General features: G+C 45.8%; 1 protein-coding gene across 1 annotated transcript in view; it reads left to right on the top strand.

The window, feature by feature from the left end:
• LOC138566975 (endothelial PAS domain-containing protein 1-like) overlaps nucleotides 1-15,607 on the top strand; it is a 423,252-nt gene that overhangs the window by 406,058 nt on the left and 1,587 nt on the right. The window contains exons 13-14 of the mRNA XM_069644763.1: nucleotides 1,114-1,231; nucleotides 5,886-6,048. Coding sequence (XP_069500864.1) covers nucleotides 1,114-1,231; nucleotides 5,886-6,048 — 281 coding nt within the window. The remainder of the gene's footprint in view (nucleotides 1-1,113; nucleotides 1,232-5,885; nucleotides 6,049-15,607) is intronic.

The raw sequence follows: 15,607 nt of genomic DNA, 5'->3' as shown, positions 1-15,607 counted from the left end.
TGAAATTGTCTTTGATAGACTCCACTGGCATAACGGCAAAGTATTCATCACTTACTTTGGCCCAGAAAAGTATCTAAGTACCCTGGAAGACAAAGAAGTGAAAATCTTGTATTTGAAGGCCAGAATAGGGGTCTTGCCATTGGCAGTCGTTGCAGGTAATTGGAGTGGGGGCATTACAGTCGGATGCATGATTTGTCAAACTGAGAGGATTTGCTGCATTTTTTATCTTTTGTCCTCTGTAAAACAACTTCTTGAGGTGTAGATGGTTTTTCCAAATGTATAAGAACCTAAATATTGTGACTACCAATGAGGCCATTGAAAACATTTTGGGAACCAAGAGCGATTCTGAACACTGGGCTCAGGCTCAATATCTGAAGAAAGAGTGGCGTTTAAGAAGGAAATACGTGGATTAAGAGTATCTTGGTCATCAAAATTGTTATGAAACAGCTTCTTTTTTAAATTGGGATTTTATGGAATCACAGTTGGCATGTTTTTAGGAAATATTGAAGTCATGGCATTTTGTATTAGTGTATTGTGATTGTTTATGTTAATATGTGGCTTTTATGGATTGCATACTGAAATAAATCGTTTACTCTGTACTAATACTAATATGTGCAAAGTTCCAGATTCTGGCAAACCAGATGTATGCTTTTTCTAAATGTCTTTAGAGGCGTTGTGAGGCTTTTAGTCTGAAGTGGCCAACAGCAATAAAATATGCCCATATAAACTGCACAATGAACTGGTCAATAAAAAGTGAAGGGACCCAAGGAAATGTGGAGTTGGAAATGGCCCACACAATCATCATGCCAAACCCAATACTATATTTCAACATCTCATATGTGACTGGTTGTCTGTGGTCCAGCCCTACAGACCTTTCCGATATAGGAACAAGCTTGTGTACTCCCCACTCCTCCCACACATCATAAAAGCATCAATACAAAACATTACAGTACATCAGCATAAAGGGAAATAGTGGATTGTTGGTGTAAAGAAATTGCAGCAGTGTAAAACCCTTTTAACTATAGGCTATTTGTGAATATTGCATCGATTGACTATCTTTAATTAAGAGCCAATTTGCACGTTAAAAATATCGCTCTTTCATTCATTAAACAGGAAACAAAATATTTGGCAGGCAAGGCACAGGACAAAAGTCTCTTCTTCACGGACACAGCCCCTCAGCCTGAAACGGAAGCTGGACTTGCAACTTCCTGCACTCGTGCAGGCCTCAGAGGTAAGTGAACATCCATCATATTAATTTATTTATTTAAACTTCTATACAGTCCTGGGCCTACCTAGAGGATCTCAGATCGCCTTTAAAAGTTCAAAAGGGAGGAGGTGAAAGAGAAGTTACAGGTTTTAAGAACACGATGGGAAGATTAGGATAGGCAAAGGACAGCAAGGGAGGTGGCTTCATTAGGTGCAAGGAAAGAGATAAGTGTTGAGGCTTTTGCAGAAGGTATTGCTAGGAGTTGTGGCACAGATGCTAGGTGGGAGGGTGTTCCAGGTTCTGGGTGCTCAGTTGATGAAGGCTTGTTGTTGTGTGCAGGTTAGCTTGCAAAGTGGAACATGCAAAAGATGTGGGCTGACTTGTCTGGTGTTTCTGGGGTGATGGGTTTCAGTTTGTTGTCAAGGTGGAATGCGGTTTTGCAGTGAATGGCCTTGTAAATTATGTAAAGTCCTTTGAAAAAAGTCAATGGGGTATTGGTAGCCAGTGCAGTTGGTAGAGAGCTTGGGTGATGTGTGAGTGTTTGGGTCGGTGTAGACTGAGTCATGCTGCTGCATTCTGTATGGTTTGCAGGGGGCGACATGGGTGTTGTCGGGGGGATCAGTGGGATAGCAGTTCCATAGGCCAGCTTGGAGAGAAGTAGTGCCTGAACTGTGGTATGGAAGCAGTCAGGGGGAAGGATGTGTCTTATTTTGTGTAGGAGGTGCATCTGTAGGCTGAATGTTTTGGTGACTGTGGCTATGTGTTGTGTGAAGGATTGGTGTCGGTCGATGGTGAAGCCTAGGGACTAGACATATGTGCAGGGGGTTATGTGTGGGTTGTGCATGGTGATTTCTTACAGAGATTGAGGTCAGATTTGTGCCCTGTGGCAGGTGGGAAGATGAGAAGGTTTTCTGTTTTGGGTGGATTGAGTTTCAGGAAGTGAGTTGCTATCCAGGTGGCGATGGGGGTGAGACCGTTTTTGAGAGTGTGAAGTTTAGAGGGGGAGCAGATTTGAAAGTATATCTGGTATTAGGATGCAAGTGCAATGCACCAACCGTGGGAAGAGGTTTAGGCTGCGTAAATTGTATTTGCAAGAAGAGCGGTCTTTTAGCGTCAGTATTTTGCCATTTTAGAGAGCATCACAGAGTCTTACACAATGAAACAAGGAGCAACAATGTGATAACGTTGCTTATTATATTTAGAGGATAGAGCCAGGGTGTGCTTAAAAATGTTGTAGCTAGTACTAGTGATTGATGTTGTGCTTTGATTGCATTAAGGAGATCTTAGAATATGCTGTTTCCTTTGACATTTAGTACATCTTTTGGTAGCAGGTAAATGGGTATTGGAAGTGTCCAGCAGTGAGATAGCGTAAGGGTTGTGTTGAAGTAACATGAGGTCTGTGTGCTGCGCGAGCAAGAGTTCCACCATTTTGGATTAGGCCACGTTTGAAGTTGCAGCTTCTGATAGTTAGAGAATTGGTCCACCTTCTGGAGCTTTTGCTATGTCCATTTTATTAGATTTTATGCATCCTTTCCCCGCAGCGAGTGTGCAGACAGCCAAGGTTATGGAGAAAGGGAGAAGAGCAGTGCAGATAGTTAATTGTGCCCGGTCTTAATTGTGCCCGGTCGAGCAGCTCTCTGCAGCTGAGAAAGGAATGTTGGTTTCAGATGATTAGATTGGTGTTGCCGCTGTGAAGGACGACCCTCAGGAGAACAGAGTCTGGTGGCTGGCATGGGCAAGGTGTTGAGCTAGGTGCTGAGTAATACCGCCCCATTGAGAAGTGGCCAGTCCATTTGAATTACAGGTGTCTGAGCAATTAGAGCAAATAAATATGAGAAATTCATCCCGAAGAGTGGCATCTTGACTGTGTGTTATATAAGGCACCTTGTGAGATAAAGACTGATACGCAGATCTAGGCTATGATCTAGATGTTGCTGAGGAGGTCCTGATAACTCAACCAACTCAGCAGCTTGACAGGCTAAATATTAAATTGAAAAAAGAGAACGATCAGGGTGACCGAACGTAGTGTACACACTTCAGACAATTTTCACGCTTGAGACAATTGACATTGTTTTAGATTGGAAGAAATTGATTTTCATTTTCACCAAATGTTTTAATGCATAAATGAATATTGAAGCATTTTTTTAAAATTATTATAACAGGACACATGTTCATGAGAATACAGTATCCATAAGTGATACATTGGTGTTTTTCCAAGTGGTTTGGCCTGGACCCGAATATAAAATGACATGTACAGTCCCTTGCAATACTGAGGAATCATAGTGAACAAATTACATATAGACGATGTGCATCAGATTACAACATTTGCAGTGTTGACATTTAACACTGGGGGGGATTCGACACAATTATGTTTTGGCCAATCATTAGCTGATCTGTGTTGCTGAGGAGTAGATGGCCTTCATCAGGACGGGGAGAAAAAGTGGGATGGTGGGGTCCTGTTTTTCTCTGTCAAGGAATGAACAGAGATTTATGTTTGAAAGTGTGTACTAGTTCAAATTCTGATTGGAATAAATGAAATAAGCATTTAATGCATGTCTTATTAAGAAAGGACAGATCTCCCTCTTGAAGGAAGAAGATCATCAAACTTACTGTGTTTTGGTGCTTACACAGTGTATTTCTAAATGCATCTGCTTCTGATTGGGGCTAGAGGATGGATATAATTGTTTTTTTTTTCTTGTTACCAAAGTTCCTATAGGTAAAAGAATAGAATTTTTATAGTGGGTCTCTACTTCCTACTGTGAATAAATAGCTATATGTTCTGGCTACCATGTTGTAGCCCTTGTAGAATAGTACTCCTCTGTGGAGTTCGAATAGTCACTAGAAGACAAGTCTTACCCTGTGTGTTGATCACGGTGGGATAATGGCATAATACCCTCTCAATGAATGCTGGGGTTCATGGTATGCGCTGCTGGGCTGGAGCCGTTGTTGTCCAATCACTCTAGAGAAGGGTATAACTGTTACCCAAGAATAGTCTGTGTCCGACTATTGGTTGCAAGCCTGGCAACAAAAGCTACATTAGGCACAACGTCCTAACCTGTATGGGACATTTCCGCTGCAGGATGCTTATAAACAATTTAATCAAGATACAAATTGTGTCCATCTCTCCTGATTGAACCAGAAGAGACCCAAGAAGTGTCTGTTTAAGGATCCAATGCGGCAGCGTGGTGTTAAAGCCGCTGCGCAACGCTAACATTAAATAAATTCGAGGGAGTGAGAACAAACCAAATATTCCCGTTAGCTGCACACTTTCTGTGCATGTGTACAAAATATGTGTGTAAAACCTGTTTTGAGTTCTGGAAGGGAAGGTGCTGTTTGAGAGGGATGAGTTGAGGATGTTGATCCAGTGTAGAGTCAGGGTGGTGATGCAGCTAGACGTAGGTTGTAGGTGTCATCCAGAAAGTGTGCTGGTTTCGTTTTGGCTGTGAGAGTGTTGAGGGTGTTTTGGTCAATGGGGTGGAATATGTCCCATGTGTTGAAAGGTTTGGAAAAGGGACTGTGTGTGGTGTGGCTTGCCGCATGTACTGTATTTTGGAGTTGAACAAGCTTATGAGGGATGTGGTAGCGGTGCTGGTTGTTTGGATAGTAACTTGATGATGTTAACATCTTTCTGTGTACGACAACGAACGGGGCATTTTTAGGAGAAGCTGGATTCCTGCCTCATCTTTTTAGAGACAAAGGGTAACCGGAAATACTCTTGTGGCTGCCTATGCAAATACTAGTGGGGTGAGGACGTCAAACTGTTACTACACTAAGCAAATGTGGATCCATTGAGAGGCGAGGGTGAGGCGGGGGATGGTTGAATGTCACTTCATCTGTGGTAGCAAAGTCCTTGCACTGGCCCAGACTACCCACCTGCATTTTAGTGTACTCACACAGGGGTCCTCATTACAACCCAGGCGTTAAGGGGTTAACGGCGCCGCTAAACCCTTAACGCCTGATTACGAGGTTGCTTTGCGGGTTGCACTTTAACGCCTGCTTTTAGCAGGCTTTAAAAAACCAACCCGCAAAGGGACATAAGAACTAATTACGGCACCGTAATTTAAGGTGCCGTAATTAGCACCTTCCCCAATCACATTGAGCCCTATGGGGCAAAAATGGGAATGGGGAAGGGCCATGGCGGCATGGGGAATTACCGCCCCGCCAACCTCGGAATGGGGTGGTAATTCCCCATTCCGCCATGGCGGAGTCGGTAAGTTACCGGCATGGACCATGGTGCTATTAATTAACCTGGGTGGTAATGAAGCCCATGGACTCATTGTGATGTCTGCATGTATCGTAATTTAGCTCCTAGGTCCCTTTGTGGGTTGGTTTTATAACGCCTGCTAAAAGCTGGCATTAAAGTGCCACCCGCAAAGGGACCTCGTAATCAGGCGTTAAGGGTTTAACGGCGCCAACACCTTTTAACGGCGCCGTTAACCCCTTAACGCCTGGGTTGTAATGAGGGCCTATATCATTGTTGGCCTCCTGCGGTGCGAAAAAGCTTTCACCCCAACTTAGACTCAGTTACTCTGTCCATCCATCACCCTGTTTATTGTAAATCTTCGGGTCCTACCCATCTGCCTCTACCTGAGCTGGTCCTTTATTATCCCACCACTGTTGTCCCTGATCTCCCAGAATGGTTCCTACTCCACAATTACACCGTTTTATGATTTTCTAGCCCCTGCCTGAGAAGACACGCGTTGCTTCAGAGCAGCAGTCTGCATTCAAGAAGGGGACACAGTGGTTCTCCAAGTCCAGCTGGGAGCCTCCAGACACATCGCAAGCTTACAGACAGCCAGCCTGGCAAAGCCCAGGCAACTACAACAATATGCCCAAAGCAGGTACGGGAGAATCTGTTGCTTTTGCTTTTTGGATTTTCAGGTTAAGTTGGAAGTACATGATGGGGACTTGGGAAGTGATGAGCTTCTCTTTGCTGTTGGTTAAGTTACCAGGATTCCCATCAGGTTCAATGAAGTTAGTTTACAATATTGGAAATAATAGCATGTACACCCATCTTGTTAAATGCTATCTAACATACTATTATGCGAAAGGCTGATAAATTAAGAAGCATAGGCTATCTTGGAACTATCTGGCCCTGTGCCCTTGTGATAGTGCCGGGCACTGCCATATCAGAATCTCAAATCACGATTCCCATCTCATGTGGGTCCACACACACCCACATACTTCAGCGATAGCATGATCACCCCGCTTCCGGAGGGCTAGTGAAATCACTGTAAGAGCAACACCGAATGGCAGACAATGGCTCTGATCTGAAGTCCACTTACTTCCCTTTCCTGAAGGACAGCAATTTCCCCAAACACCTACTCCTGTCTTTCCTAGTATGAGGATGTCATTTCACATCAACAGCCAAAATGAAGTTAAATATGTAATATACATTTTCCACGTTTACCAACATATCTTCCATATGGTTTCAAACCTTTTAGAATCCTCGCCCCATATCTGTCTCTTCCGCATATGGGAAATTGACATTGGGCCTCATTACGACCCTAGCGGAGTGGGTTTACGCCAGCGTTATTCGCTGCGGACCCGTCCGCCCTACTACGAGTTCCCGTAGCGCCGTGGAGCGTTTTCCGCCTGGTTTTTCCGGGCGGAGAAATCCATGGCGCTACGGGACCTTGTTGTTAATTACGCCACCGTATTTTACGGTGGCGCAATTAACGCCTTCCCCACTCCCATTATACCCTATGGGGCAAAAATGGGAATGGGGAAGGGTAAAATGGGGAATGGGGATTTACCGCCCCGCCAAGGTCGGAATGGGGCGGTAAATCCGCCAACCCCCATGGCGCTATCGGCAGCTTTCCGCCGTGCTCCATGGTGCATATTGCGCCATGATTTCCGCCAGGGTCGTAATGAGGCCCATTGTCTCCTTGGCAAGAGTATTCTGATGCACGTTCCTTTCCTGCCAGACACCGCCATTGGGCATTTCCGTATGGCTCAGTAATCGCTTTAACATTGCTACCCCTGCCATTGTATTGAGATTGTTGTTTTACTCGGGACTAAACATTCTCATGGGCATTTTTCCCCTGTCACAGTATTCCGCCAGATAATATGTTCCCATCAGAATCATAGGTCCAGTTATGCCATCAGGATCAGCCGACACATGGTGCAGGATTGACAGTCAGATTTCGGTGTCATTACATAAATGCTGTGGATCACATGGGACGAGCGATGGGCCTTCTTGTAGGGGGCTGCTGGGTGTGTGGGATTTCTGGTCTCAAGGGGGTCAAGGGACTGGGTCTCGTGTAACCTCCTGATACCCTGGGAGTCAGATATCATGGAGTCACTTTGGATGTACTGTAAGAAAAAGGGGAGCCTGCTTGCCTGGGTGGACTTCACAGCGTGGTCCAATGTAACGTTTTCTTTTACAATCGGACAAGCAAGTGATCTTCCGGCCCTTTGCCCTGGCACAGAGAGGGTTCCCTAGCGCAGAAAATATACCATTTCCAGATTGACCACTTTGGGAGTTTTATTGCTGGGGGTAGTCAAGCTACGGGTACATGTGTTGGTCTTGATGTATCATCAAAAAGAAATCCTGTGTGATCCTGTGGCTGGCCGGTGGGATGCCTTGAAACACTTGTGTATATGCCTGTTATGAATGCCATATCATATCATTATCATATCAAATATGGCCCTGGAAGGACCAGGAAGGCGATTGGCCAATTAATATGCCTCAGTGCTTCGCTCTTTATCTGTAAACGTCACCACAGGCTTTCTAAAATATTCCTGGTGTCCAGTAGTGCTGACAGCAGATTACAGCCCTCTCTCCATCTCTTGCAAAGATTGGGGCATACGACACAGGTCACATCTGGGCTGTACAAAATTAAGTCCGATTTCACCGTTTTTCCACCTTTTAAAGTTATTCAACTTTAAGATGTCCAATGCCATTTACTGCCAGTTTTCTTGAGACTGGTGGGTGAGTGTTCATAGCAGGCTGCAGTGTGTTGCACCACAGCAGTGGCATCGCAGCATCTGGCAGCGTGGGTGGGACTTTGGTATCGTAGTGGCGATGTATTTCTCCACTCGTGGCTAGGGAAGGCATGTGCAAATCGTGTTGTCTGCATCACAGGGGGGCAGTTGCCAACACCGACACCAGCTATGGTTGTATCTATCTGTGCCATGGATGTGCACAGTGGTGGAAATGGAAAGAAAAAGATGGGGGGTCCCATAAGGGCCGGGGTGGGGGTGGTGTTTGGGGGAGGCGGTGCCCGAGGAGGCAGGTTTAAGGGAAGCAGAGCTGGCAGTTGACCTTTGATCAAAGGAAATGTCCAAAATAATATTTGTAAACGGCACTATTTCTTTCATGCTGCTTCTTTTCCAAACTATATATCAATTCCACTTTAAACCACTTCCATGGCACTGGTGATGAGTTACGTCACTTTGCGGATAATATTTATGACCAGTGTTGCTGAGTCAATATTTTTTTTAATGCATAATTTGCATTCCATTTTACAGAAAAAAAATTCCCCTTGGGTACCATTCAAACACAGTGGGCCTCATTACACGGATGGCGGTAGGGATTTACCGGTACCGGTAAAATACCGGTACCGGTAAATCCCTACCGCCTTACTACGAGGTCCCTTAGCGGGTTGGGGGATTTAACGCCTGCTTTTTGCAGGCGTTAAAATCCAACCCGCTAAGGGACCTCGGAGCTAATTACGGCACCGCAAAATTGTGGTGCCGTAATTAGCGCCTTCCCCATTCCCATAGAGCCCTATGGGGCAGAAATGGGAATGGGGAAGGGCAATGGCGGAAGGGGGATTTACCGCCCCTCCAACCTTGGAATGGGGTGGTAAATCCCCTTTCCGCCAAGGCGGTGCCGGTATTTTACCGGCATGAGCCATGGCGCTAATAGCGCCATGGCTCACCGCCTACCGTGTAATGAGGCCCAGTGATTTCTGTTCTCCATAAGCAACGTTTTCCTTTACTTGAACCACACCCGGCACAGCTCCTGCAGCTCTCCTCTGAAAGCAATTGGGTGGCTGCATCGTGTGGACGTTAATAGGGGTATTTATTTGTGCAATGTTTGTCACATACCTGTATATTTATTTATGTATGTAATTTTTGTCGGATACAGGTATCCGCCAAACATTGCATAAATAAATAAGCCGGTCCATGTATCTAACAAACATTGCATAAATAAATAAATAAACCGGGTTGTAGCTGAGGACTGTGACTTCCTCTTGTGACCTCTTGCATGGGGTCACCAGAAGCAGTTACAGTTTGCTTGCGTGCGATTTTTTTTCTCTTCTTCTCGCCAGCGCAGAACAGGGGTTTGGGGTGGCTGACTGACCAGATCCTGAAATTTGGCTCCACATCTGGTGCCAGATCTCAGATCCGGCGAGAGCCAGCCAAATTACCAGCGCTGGATGTGCACCATTTGTGTGCGCATATAGCCTTGTATGATTGTATGGCTGTTTGACACTGGTGTAACTTCGTAACTATGTAACTATGTAACTACAGTACCTTGTACGACCATTTCTGTAAGAACAGCGCCTAGATGCCTCTGGGTTGGGTGCACTATACAAATTGCAAAATAAATAAATAGGCTTTGTTCCCCACACGATAGACAACAAAAATATAAACATATAACAACATCAAAAAGGATCATATAAATACAAGGATATGAAGTAAATGACATGGCATTTAATGTTAAATGTTTGTATACATACTGTGAATATCCTGCATCATATTTCTACATACCTGCACTGGCAGCCAGGAACAGCACTTCAACAAACACTGCAGCAGCAATACACCGTGAAGGAGGCATTCCATCTGCACTGTTTATTACACAGCAAGTCGGTTGCAATTTCTCTGTAGTTTGGTATGTTATTTGATGTTAAAGGTTCTTATACCGCGCACTGTTGCCACCTGCATGGACTCTTGGTGCTCTGGCGGATCCGTAATGCAAGGAGGGTGGTTAGCTGGATTGAGCGGGAAAAAGAGCAAGGGATTTTCGGTTGGTGTTCCTTCCTGCACACTGCCACACCCTGAGGTATACTAGAAATGCGACAGCAGTTACCAGGAGAAAAACGCACATAGAGGAAGCCAGCAAAACCCGTGCAAAACCATTGTACAAAACAGGGGGTTCACAACAATTGCAAAGACCAAGGGTCCTTTACAATGTTTGCTGTGGTGCAAAGGAAGCCACCTGGTCACCTCAATTTGCAATGAGAAAGCAATCCCAAGAATCGATCGGCCGCATAGTCTCTATGAATTGTTTTACAAATAAGGGTCCATTTTCAAAGGTCACAAGTAATGTTGCGCTTCCTCTATTGTGTAAAATAAAACATTTTCACGTGTCAGAGGATAAAGAAAACGTGAGATAGCATATGCCACGGTGGGTATTTCAAAAGTAACAGAATTATATCATCAATGTTTTGACCCCAGGTTCTGGGAAAAGAGGTTGTGTTGGTATTTGTATTTTGATGCTCGCTGTTTGACTTCTTTTGAAACTATTCATGTCCGACCTGTCACCTTACTTATTTAAAAGCTCTGCTTTACTAGTCGCAGCAGCTGATGGTAGGTGTAGATTACAGTAACGCTGTGTAACCTGTCTAAATGCTATGCACTAGCCCCTTGTGTCCAGCCATTGGAGCACTCCAGAGCAGGTGGTGCCTCATCAGCTGCTTATGGAGCGCTCAATGTGTATCCACCAATGGAGAGGGGCCAGTTCTGGAAAGTGGACGCCCTTTTCACATGCCCCCTTCCCTTGGCTTCCTTCATTGTATCTTGTGTGGCAGTGAGGACTGTGCTCCATGACTGTGCCCCTTCTTCCTTCATGACCCCGGTCTCTTGTGACTACCTCTCGGTTGGGAGATGAATGTCCCCTTGCGTGGGCACGAATGTTCACACTCATTTACATGGACGGCCCAAGATCTTTAGGAAGAGTTTCCGCTGAGGTTTCTGTCGCCTGCTGATGAAAGAAAAAGAAAGGACGTCAGTGCGCCCCCTGTTTTAGGCTTCGCCTCAAGCAGAGGATTCCAGGTAGCATTTAGGAAAGTCCCAGGTTTGAGAGATCCAACTGAGGTGACAAACATCCCTTTTCTAGAGCTGTATCAACGGCTGACATGCAAAAAAAAGGACTTAAGTCAGGTAGATCCGTAGTCTTCATTGAGTTCTGGCTGGCATTTACTGTGACCCACACAAATGATGGCTCTTGAACAGTAGGCGTAGGCAGCAGCACATTAGGTCCAGAACCCTCTGCATCCCTGCTGCTAGTGACTCAAATCAAAATACGTGCCAACATGAGGCTGTGCAGCACCCGCTCTCTGTGGTAAGCCCAGTGCACTGGCCTTATACCCTCCCCCACTTGCACAATCAGTAGAGGCAGTGTGGTGCCCACCAGCACATTTACTAAGCGGGTGAAGTGCCTCAAAGGAGATGAGGCAGAGTTATGCTGCCTGGCAGTGCTTCCTTGGCATTCAGCCCTATAGACGCGGTATCACAAAGAATCAGCAAAGCAGCTTGTGTTGTGAACACGCCCCAATCATCAGGACTATGTTGCGTTGACGCTTGTATATGCAGTGACTGGCCTCAGAACGTCTGAATGGGCATGGGGTGAAAAGGAGGCCAAAAGAAAGGGGGAAAGTGGGAAGGACCCAACATCATGGTATGTTATGTTGGCACCTTGCACTTCACGTTCACGCCCACTAGGCATCTCAAAGCGCCATGAGTGAAGAGGAAAATGCAGTGGAAAGATAGAAATAGAAAAGGAGTAAAGAGAAAAGCAGAATAATGTAATGCTATGCTGGTTGCATCCATTGGCCTTTCACTGCTCATGAACCCTCCCAAAGTGCTGGGGAAGAAGAAGAGAGGGGGGAGTGGTGACAGGCAATCTGCATGCTTTGTGAATCACTGTTCTCCCTGCAGGCATGCTCAGCTCAATGCAAACACTGCGTCGACCAGGCCCGCTCCGGGGTCTGCTGCAACCCTGATGGCATTGAATCATCGCAGGTCACAGGAGAAGGGACGGCAAACACAGAAGTCGGCACACAGCGCCCTGTTCGTGCCAAGGCTAGTGCAGGGGCCACATACTCTCTCAACTTGCACAATCTCCCACCATCCTTAAAAGCTAGAATGAGCTCTTCACCCGGAAGTGATGGACTCTGTCTTCCTGCTCATGCCCCCATTCCTCTCATGGATACATCTCACTGCAGGGGACCGTCTTCCTTGCAACACAGTCCTCAAAGTGCACAGGTATTCTTGCAGAATAAGCTTGGTAGCTCTGTTCAGCCCAACCTGTGCCCCTCAATCAATGAACTTGACGGCATTGTTGCCCGAGAGGGGGTTAACCTCTCAGCATGTCTGTCTTTCTGACAAGCATGTGCCCATTTTCCAAGCGGCCGCACAGCTATATTTCAAGAAACAATGTAGAAGCTGATGGTCAGCTCCTACCACTGTGCCCTTTGGAGACATATTTATTTATTTATTTGAACTTATATAGCACACTTACAGCCCGGAGGCATCGAGGCACTGTTAATAGATGGTAGGTTCAATATATGATACGGCATTGCTTACTGGTTACATTGAGCGTGGCAATGTGGTTACATGACATGGAGTTGCATAATGGTTACAATAGGGATGTATGTTGAGAAGAGCTCCAGAGGTGATATATAAATCCAATGAAATGTCTTGTTAGTGTTATTTGATCGTTTACCACTTCTCTGGTCCATTCGTGCATACAGGATAGATAAATCCTGTAACGCCTACCTGGCCTCAACTGAGGCCTGATCTAACACTGAAGAATGTATTGGCTACAGAATGGGAGGGTTAGGAGGAATTGTTGTTTAGAATGCTTGGACTCTTAAGACTTTCGAACCCGTGGCCTCTGGAAACATTAGTGACAGGGTAAATCGATGTGTCAGTGGTGGCCAGGTCAATTTGTGGCCTACAGTTCTTTCAGCTGAAAAGCCAACCACGCTTTTGGAAATATAAAGTATATATATATATATATATAAACAGTCTTTCTTTTCTGTCTGACATAGACACTGGGCCTCATTACACGGATGGCGTGTAAAATACCGGCACCGCCTTGGTGGAAAGGGGAATTACCACCGTATTCCAAGGTTGGAGGGGCGGTAATTCCCCCTTCTACCATTGCCCTTCCCCATTCCCATTTTTGCCCCATAGGGCTCTATGGGAATGGGGAAGGCGCTAATTACGGTACTGCAAATTGCGGTACCGTAATTAGCTCCCTGGTCCCTTTGCGGGTTGGATTTTTAACGCCTGCAAAAAGCAGGCGTTAAATTCCCCAACCCACAAAGGGACCTCGTAGTAAGGCGGTAAGGGTTTACCGGCACCGGTAAAATACCGGTACCGGTAAACCCTTACCGCCATCCGTGTAATGAAGCTCACTGACTTTTATTTAAACCAAGAGATTTGACTAGCAATACATTTGACTAGCAATAATCTTTACATATTCTTCTTTAGATGCTGTAAGTAATCTTTTTGAAACCCCCTCCTTGACGTCTATCAGGCCATGTGTTCACCGAGCTATTTGTTACCTGTGCAGTTTTTGCAATGTTGAAAGAATCTTCCAAACTCCCTTTTAATCACTGGATGGTCCTGCAATCTACTGTGATACAATTAGGGTTGCCTTACACAAGCAACCATTCATGTTCACGCTGTCAGAAATTTTTAAGAGACAGTTAGCCCCATGCTACTCCACCCACTATCTGAAAATGAACACAACATCAAAAATGCTTATTCTAAGAATGGCCATTTGAATCAGGCATTGGTGAAAAATGAATGGGGCCAGAACACCTACCAGATGGTCCAGTGCCACCTGGCCCACTGAAAACCATGTGTGAAGGATTGCCATCTGACCAGAGTGTAACAGCCCTGGCTTTTTTTATTTATGACACAATGATATGGGTAATCCATCTCAGAAAGGGTGGTCTGCTAATCAGAGCCCTTTTTCCTTAAACTCCATGACAAAATCATACTGTACACCTGTGCTCTGCTACATCAGTATCCTGATGTCATTCCATTAGCACAGAGCTTGTTCTGAGGTCACAGGTTACCTGTTTGCCAACCGCTGTGACAGCAAATACGTTGAGTGTGCCCCTATGTTCCAAACCCATCATATTTATGATAAACTATCAGCTCGTGTCCAAATAATCTGCAAATAAAAGCCATACCTAGGGTTTTGCATGGCGGCTGATGGTTCACATAATTATTAAAACTGCATCTCATTTGTAGCATACAAGTGTCAACCCTATGAGCTAAGAGCAGCTGTGAGAGGAGATGTGGATTCCAGGCACTTGACTGTCTGCATTCCAATAAATGGGACAATAAAGTAGGATGCCCACCTCTATTGACACACTGGGACGATAGGTAACTCCTCCCTGTCCGGCTCAGTAGCTCACAACAGGAGATCTCCTTGGAGCTTGGCTTCAAAGAAGCAATTCCAAATTAAAGGCATGCCTCACACTGGAGGGGGGGGGGCCAGGGGGGACTTTGAAGCTGCAGGCTGAGACAGGGGTGGAGTTAGGACAGTCAGCGTGCAAAGGTGAGCTTGAGGAAGGGTTCCTCCTTCTTCTTTCTCTGTGGGGGTTTCTCTCCTTCCTGCCCCTTCCACTTCCGGAAATACAGCATACTTTGAATAGGACATCATGAGGCCAGGGTCACTTGTCGCGGAGATGGGGATTGGAACCCTTAAAGCAGGCTTACTTTCATCCAATTCCTTGTGGCCTTTCGCCTGTCAAAAAGGAGATCGCCCGCTCGTTCTTTGAGTCACTTTTGGACCTTCAAGGAAATCAGGAAAAATTCATCTAGACTCTGTTGGGAAAGCAGTCCTTTTCAGAGACCTCTACCTGAGGTGAAGACAAGTGTTTTGAGGCAAAGGATACCCCTGCTCTTTACCCATGACAGAGCACATTGGGAGGGACATTGATGAGGAGCAAGGCCTGCCACTCTGCTAGCGCACCTTCCTAGGCTGGAAGAGACTGAAAAGGATTTACAGCATCCAAAGCGACAAAAAAGCCTGGTCTCCTTTTTTTCATTGCTTGAATGAACACCTCAGAGTGCATTTGAACCATGTTTGCAGATTTCGAACATCCAGGACCCTGGTGCTACCTTTGGCACTCACCTTTGAACCTCTGTTGCTGCATCATCGAACCGGCTCGATGCCGCATCACCTCAGCAGAGCCTTGTCACCTGTTTGCCTCGAGCATCAGCACACAGTGCTGACAACTGTTAACCGCTGCATTAAACCAAACATCGTACCGCCGGAACTTCGCATTGCAGCTTGACTCGAACCGCTGGAGCATTGTGTCACTCACTGACTTGAACCACGCTTGATCGCCAAACCGCTTCTAGTGACCTTTGACCTGCATCGCTTGACGCCGCCTTCGAAACACAAAGAGCACTGCTTGCACC

This window comes from Ambystoma mexicanum, chromosome 2p, assembly GCF_040938575.1.
Source record: "Ambystoma mexicanum isolate Mex_15411 chromosome 2p, UKY_AmexF1_1, whole genome shotgun sequence".
NCBI lineage: Eukaryota > Metazoa > Chordata > Amphibia > Caudata > Ambystomatidae > Ambystoma > Ambystoma mexicanum.
This window is presented reverse-complemented; position numbering and strand designations above follow the sequence as displayed.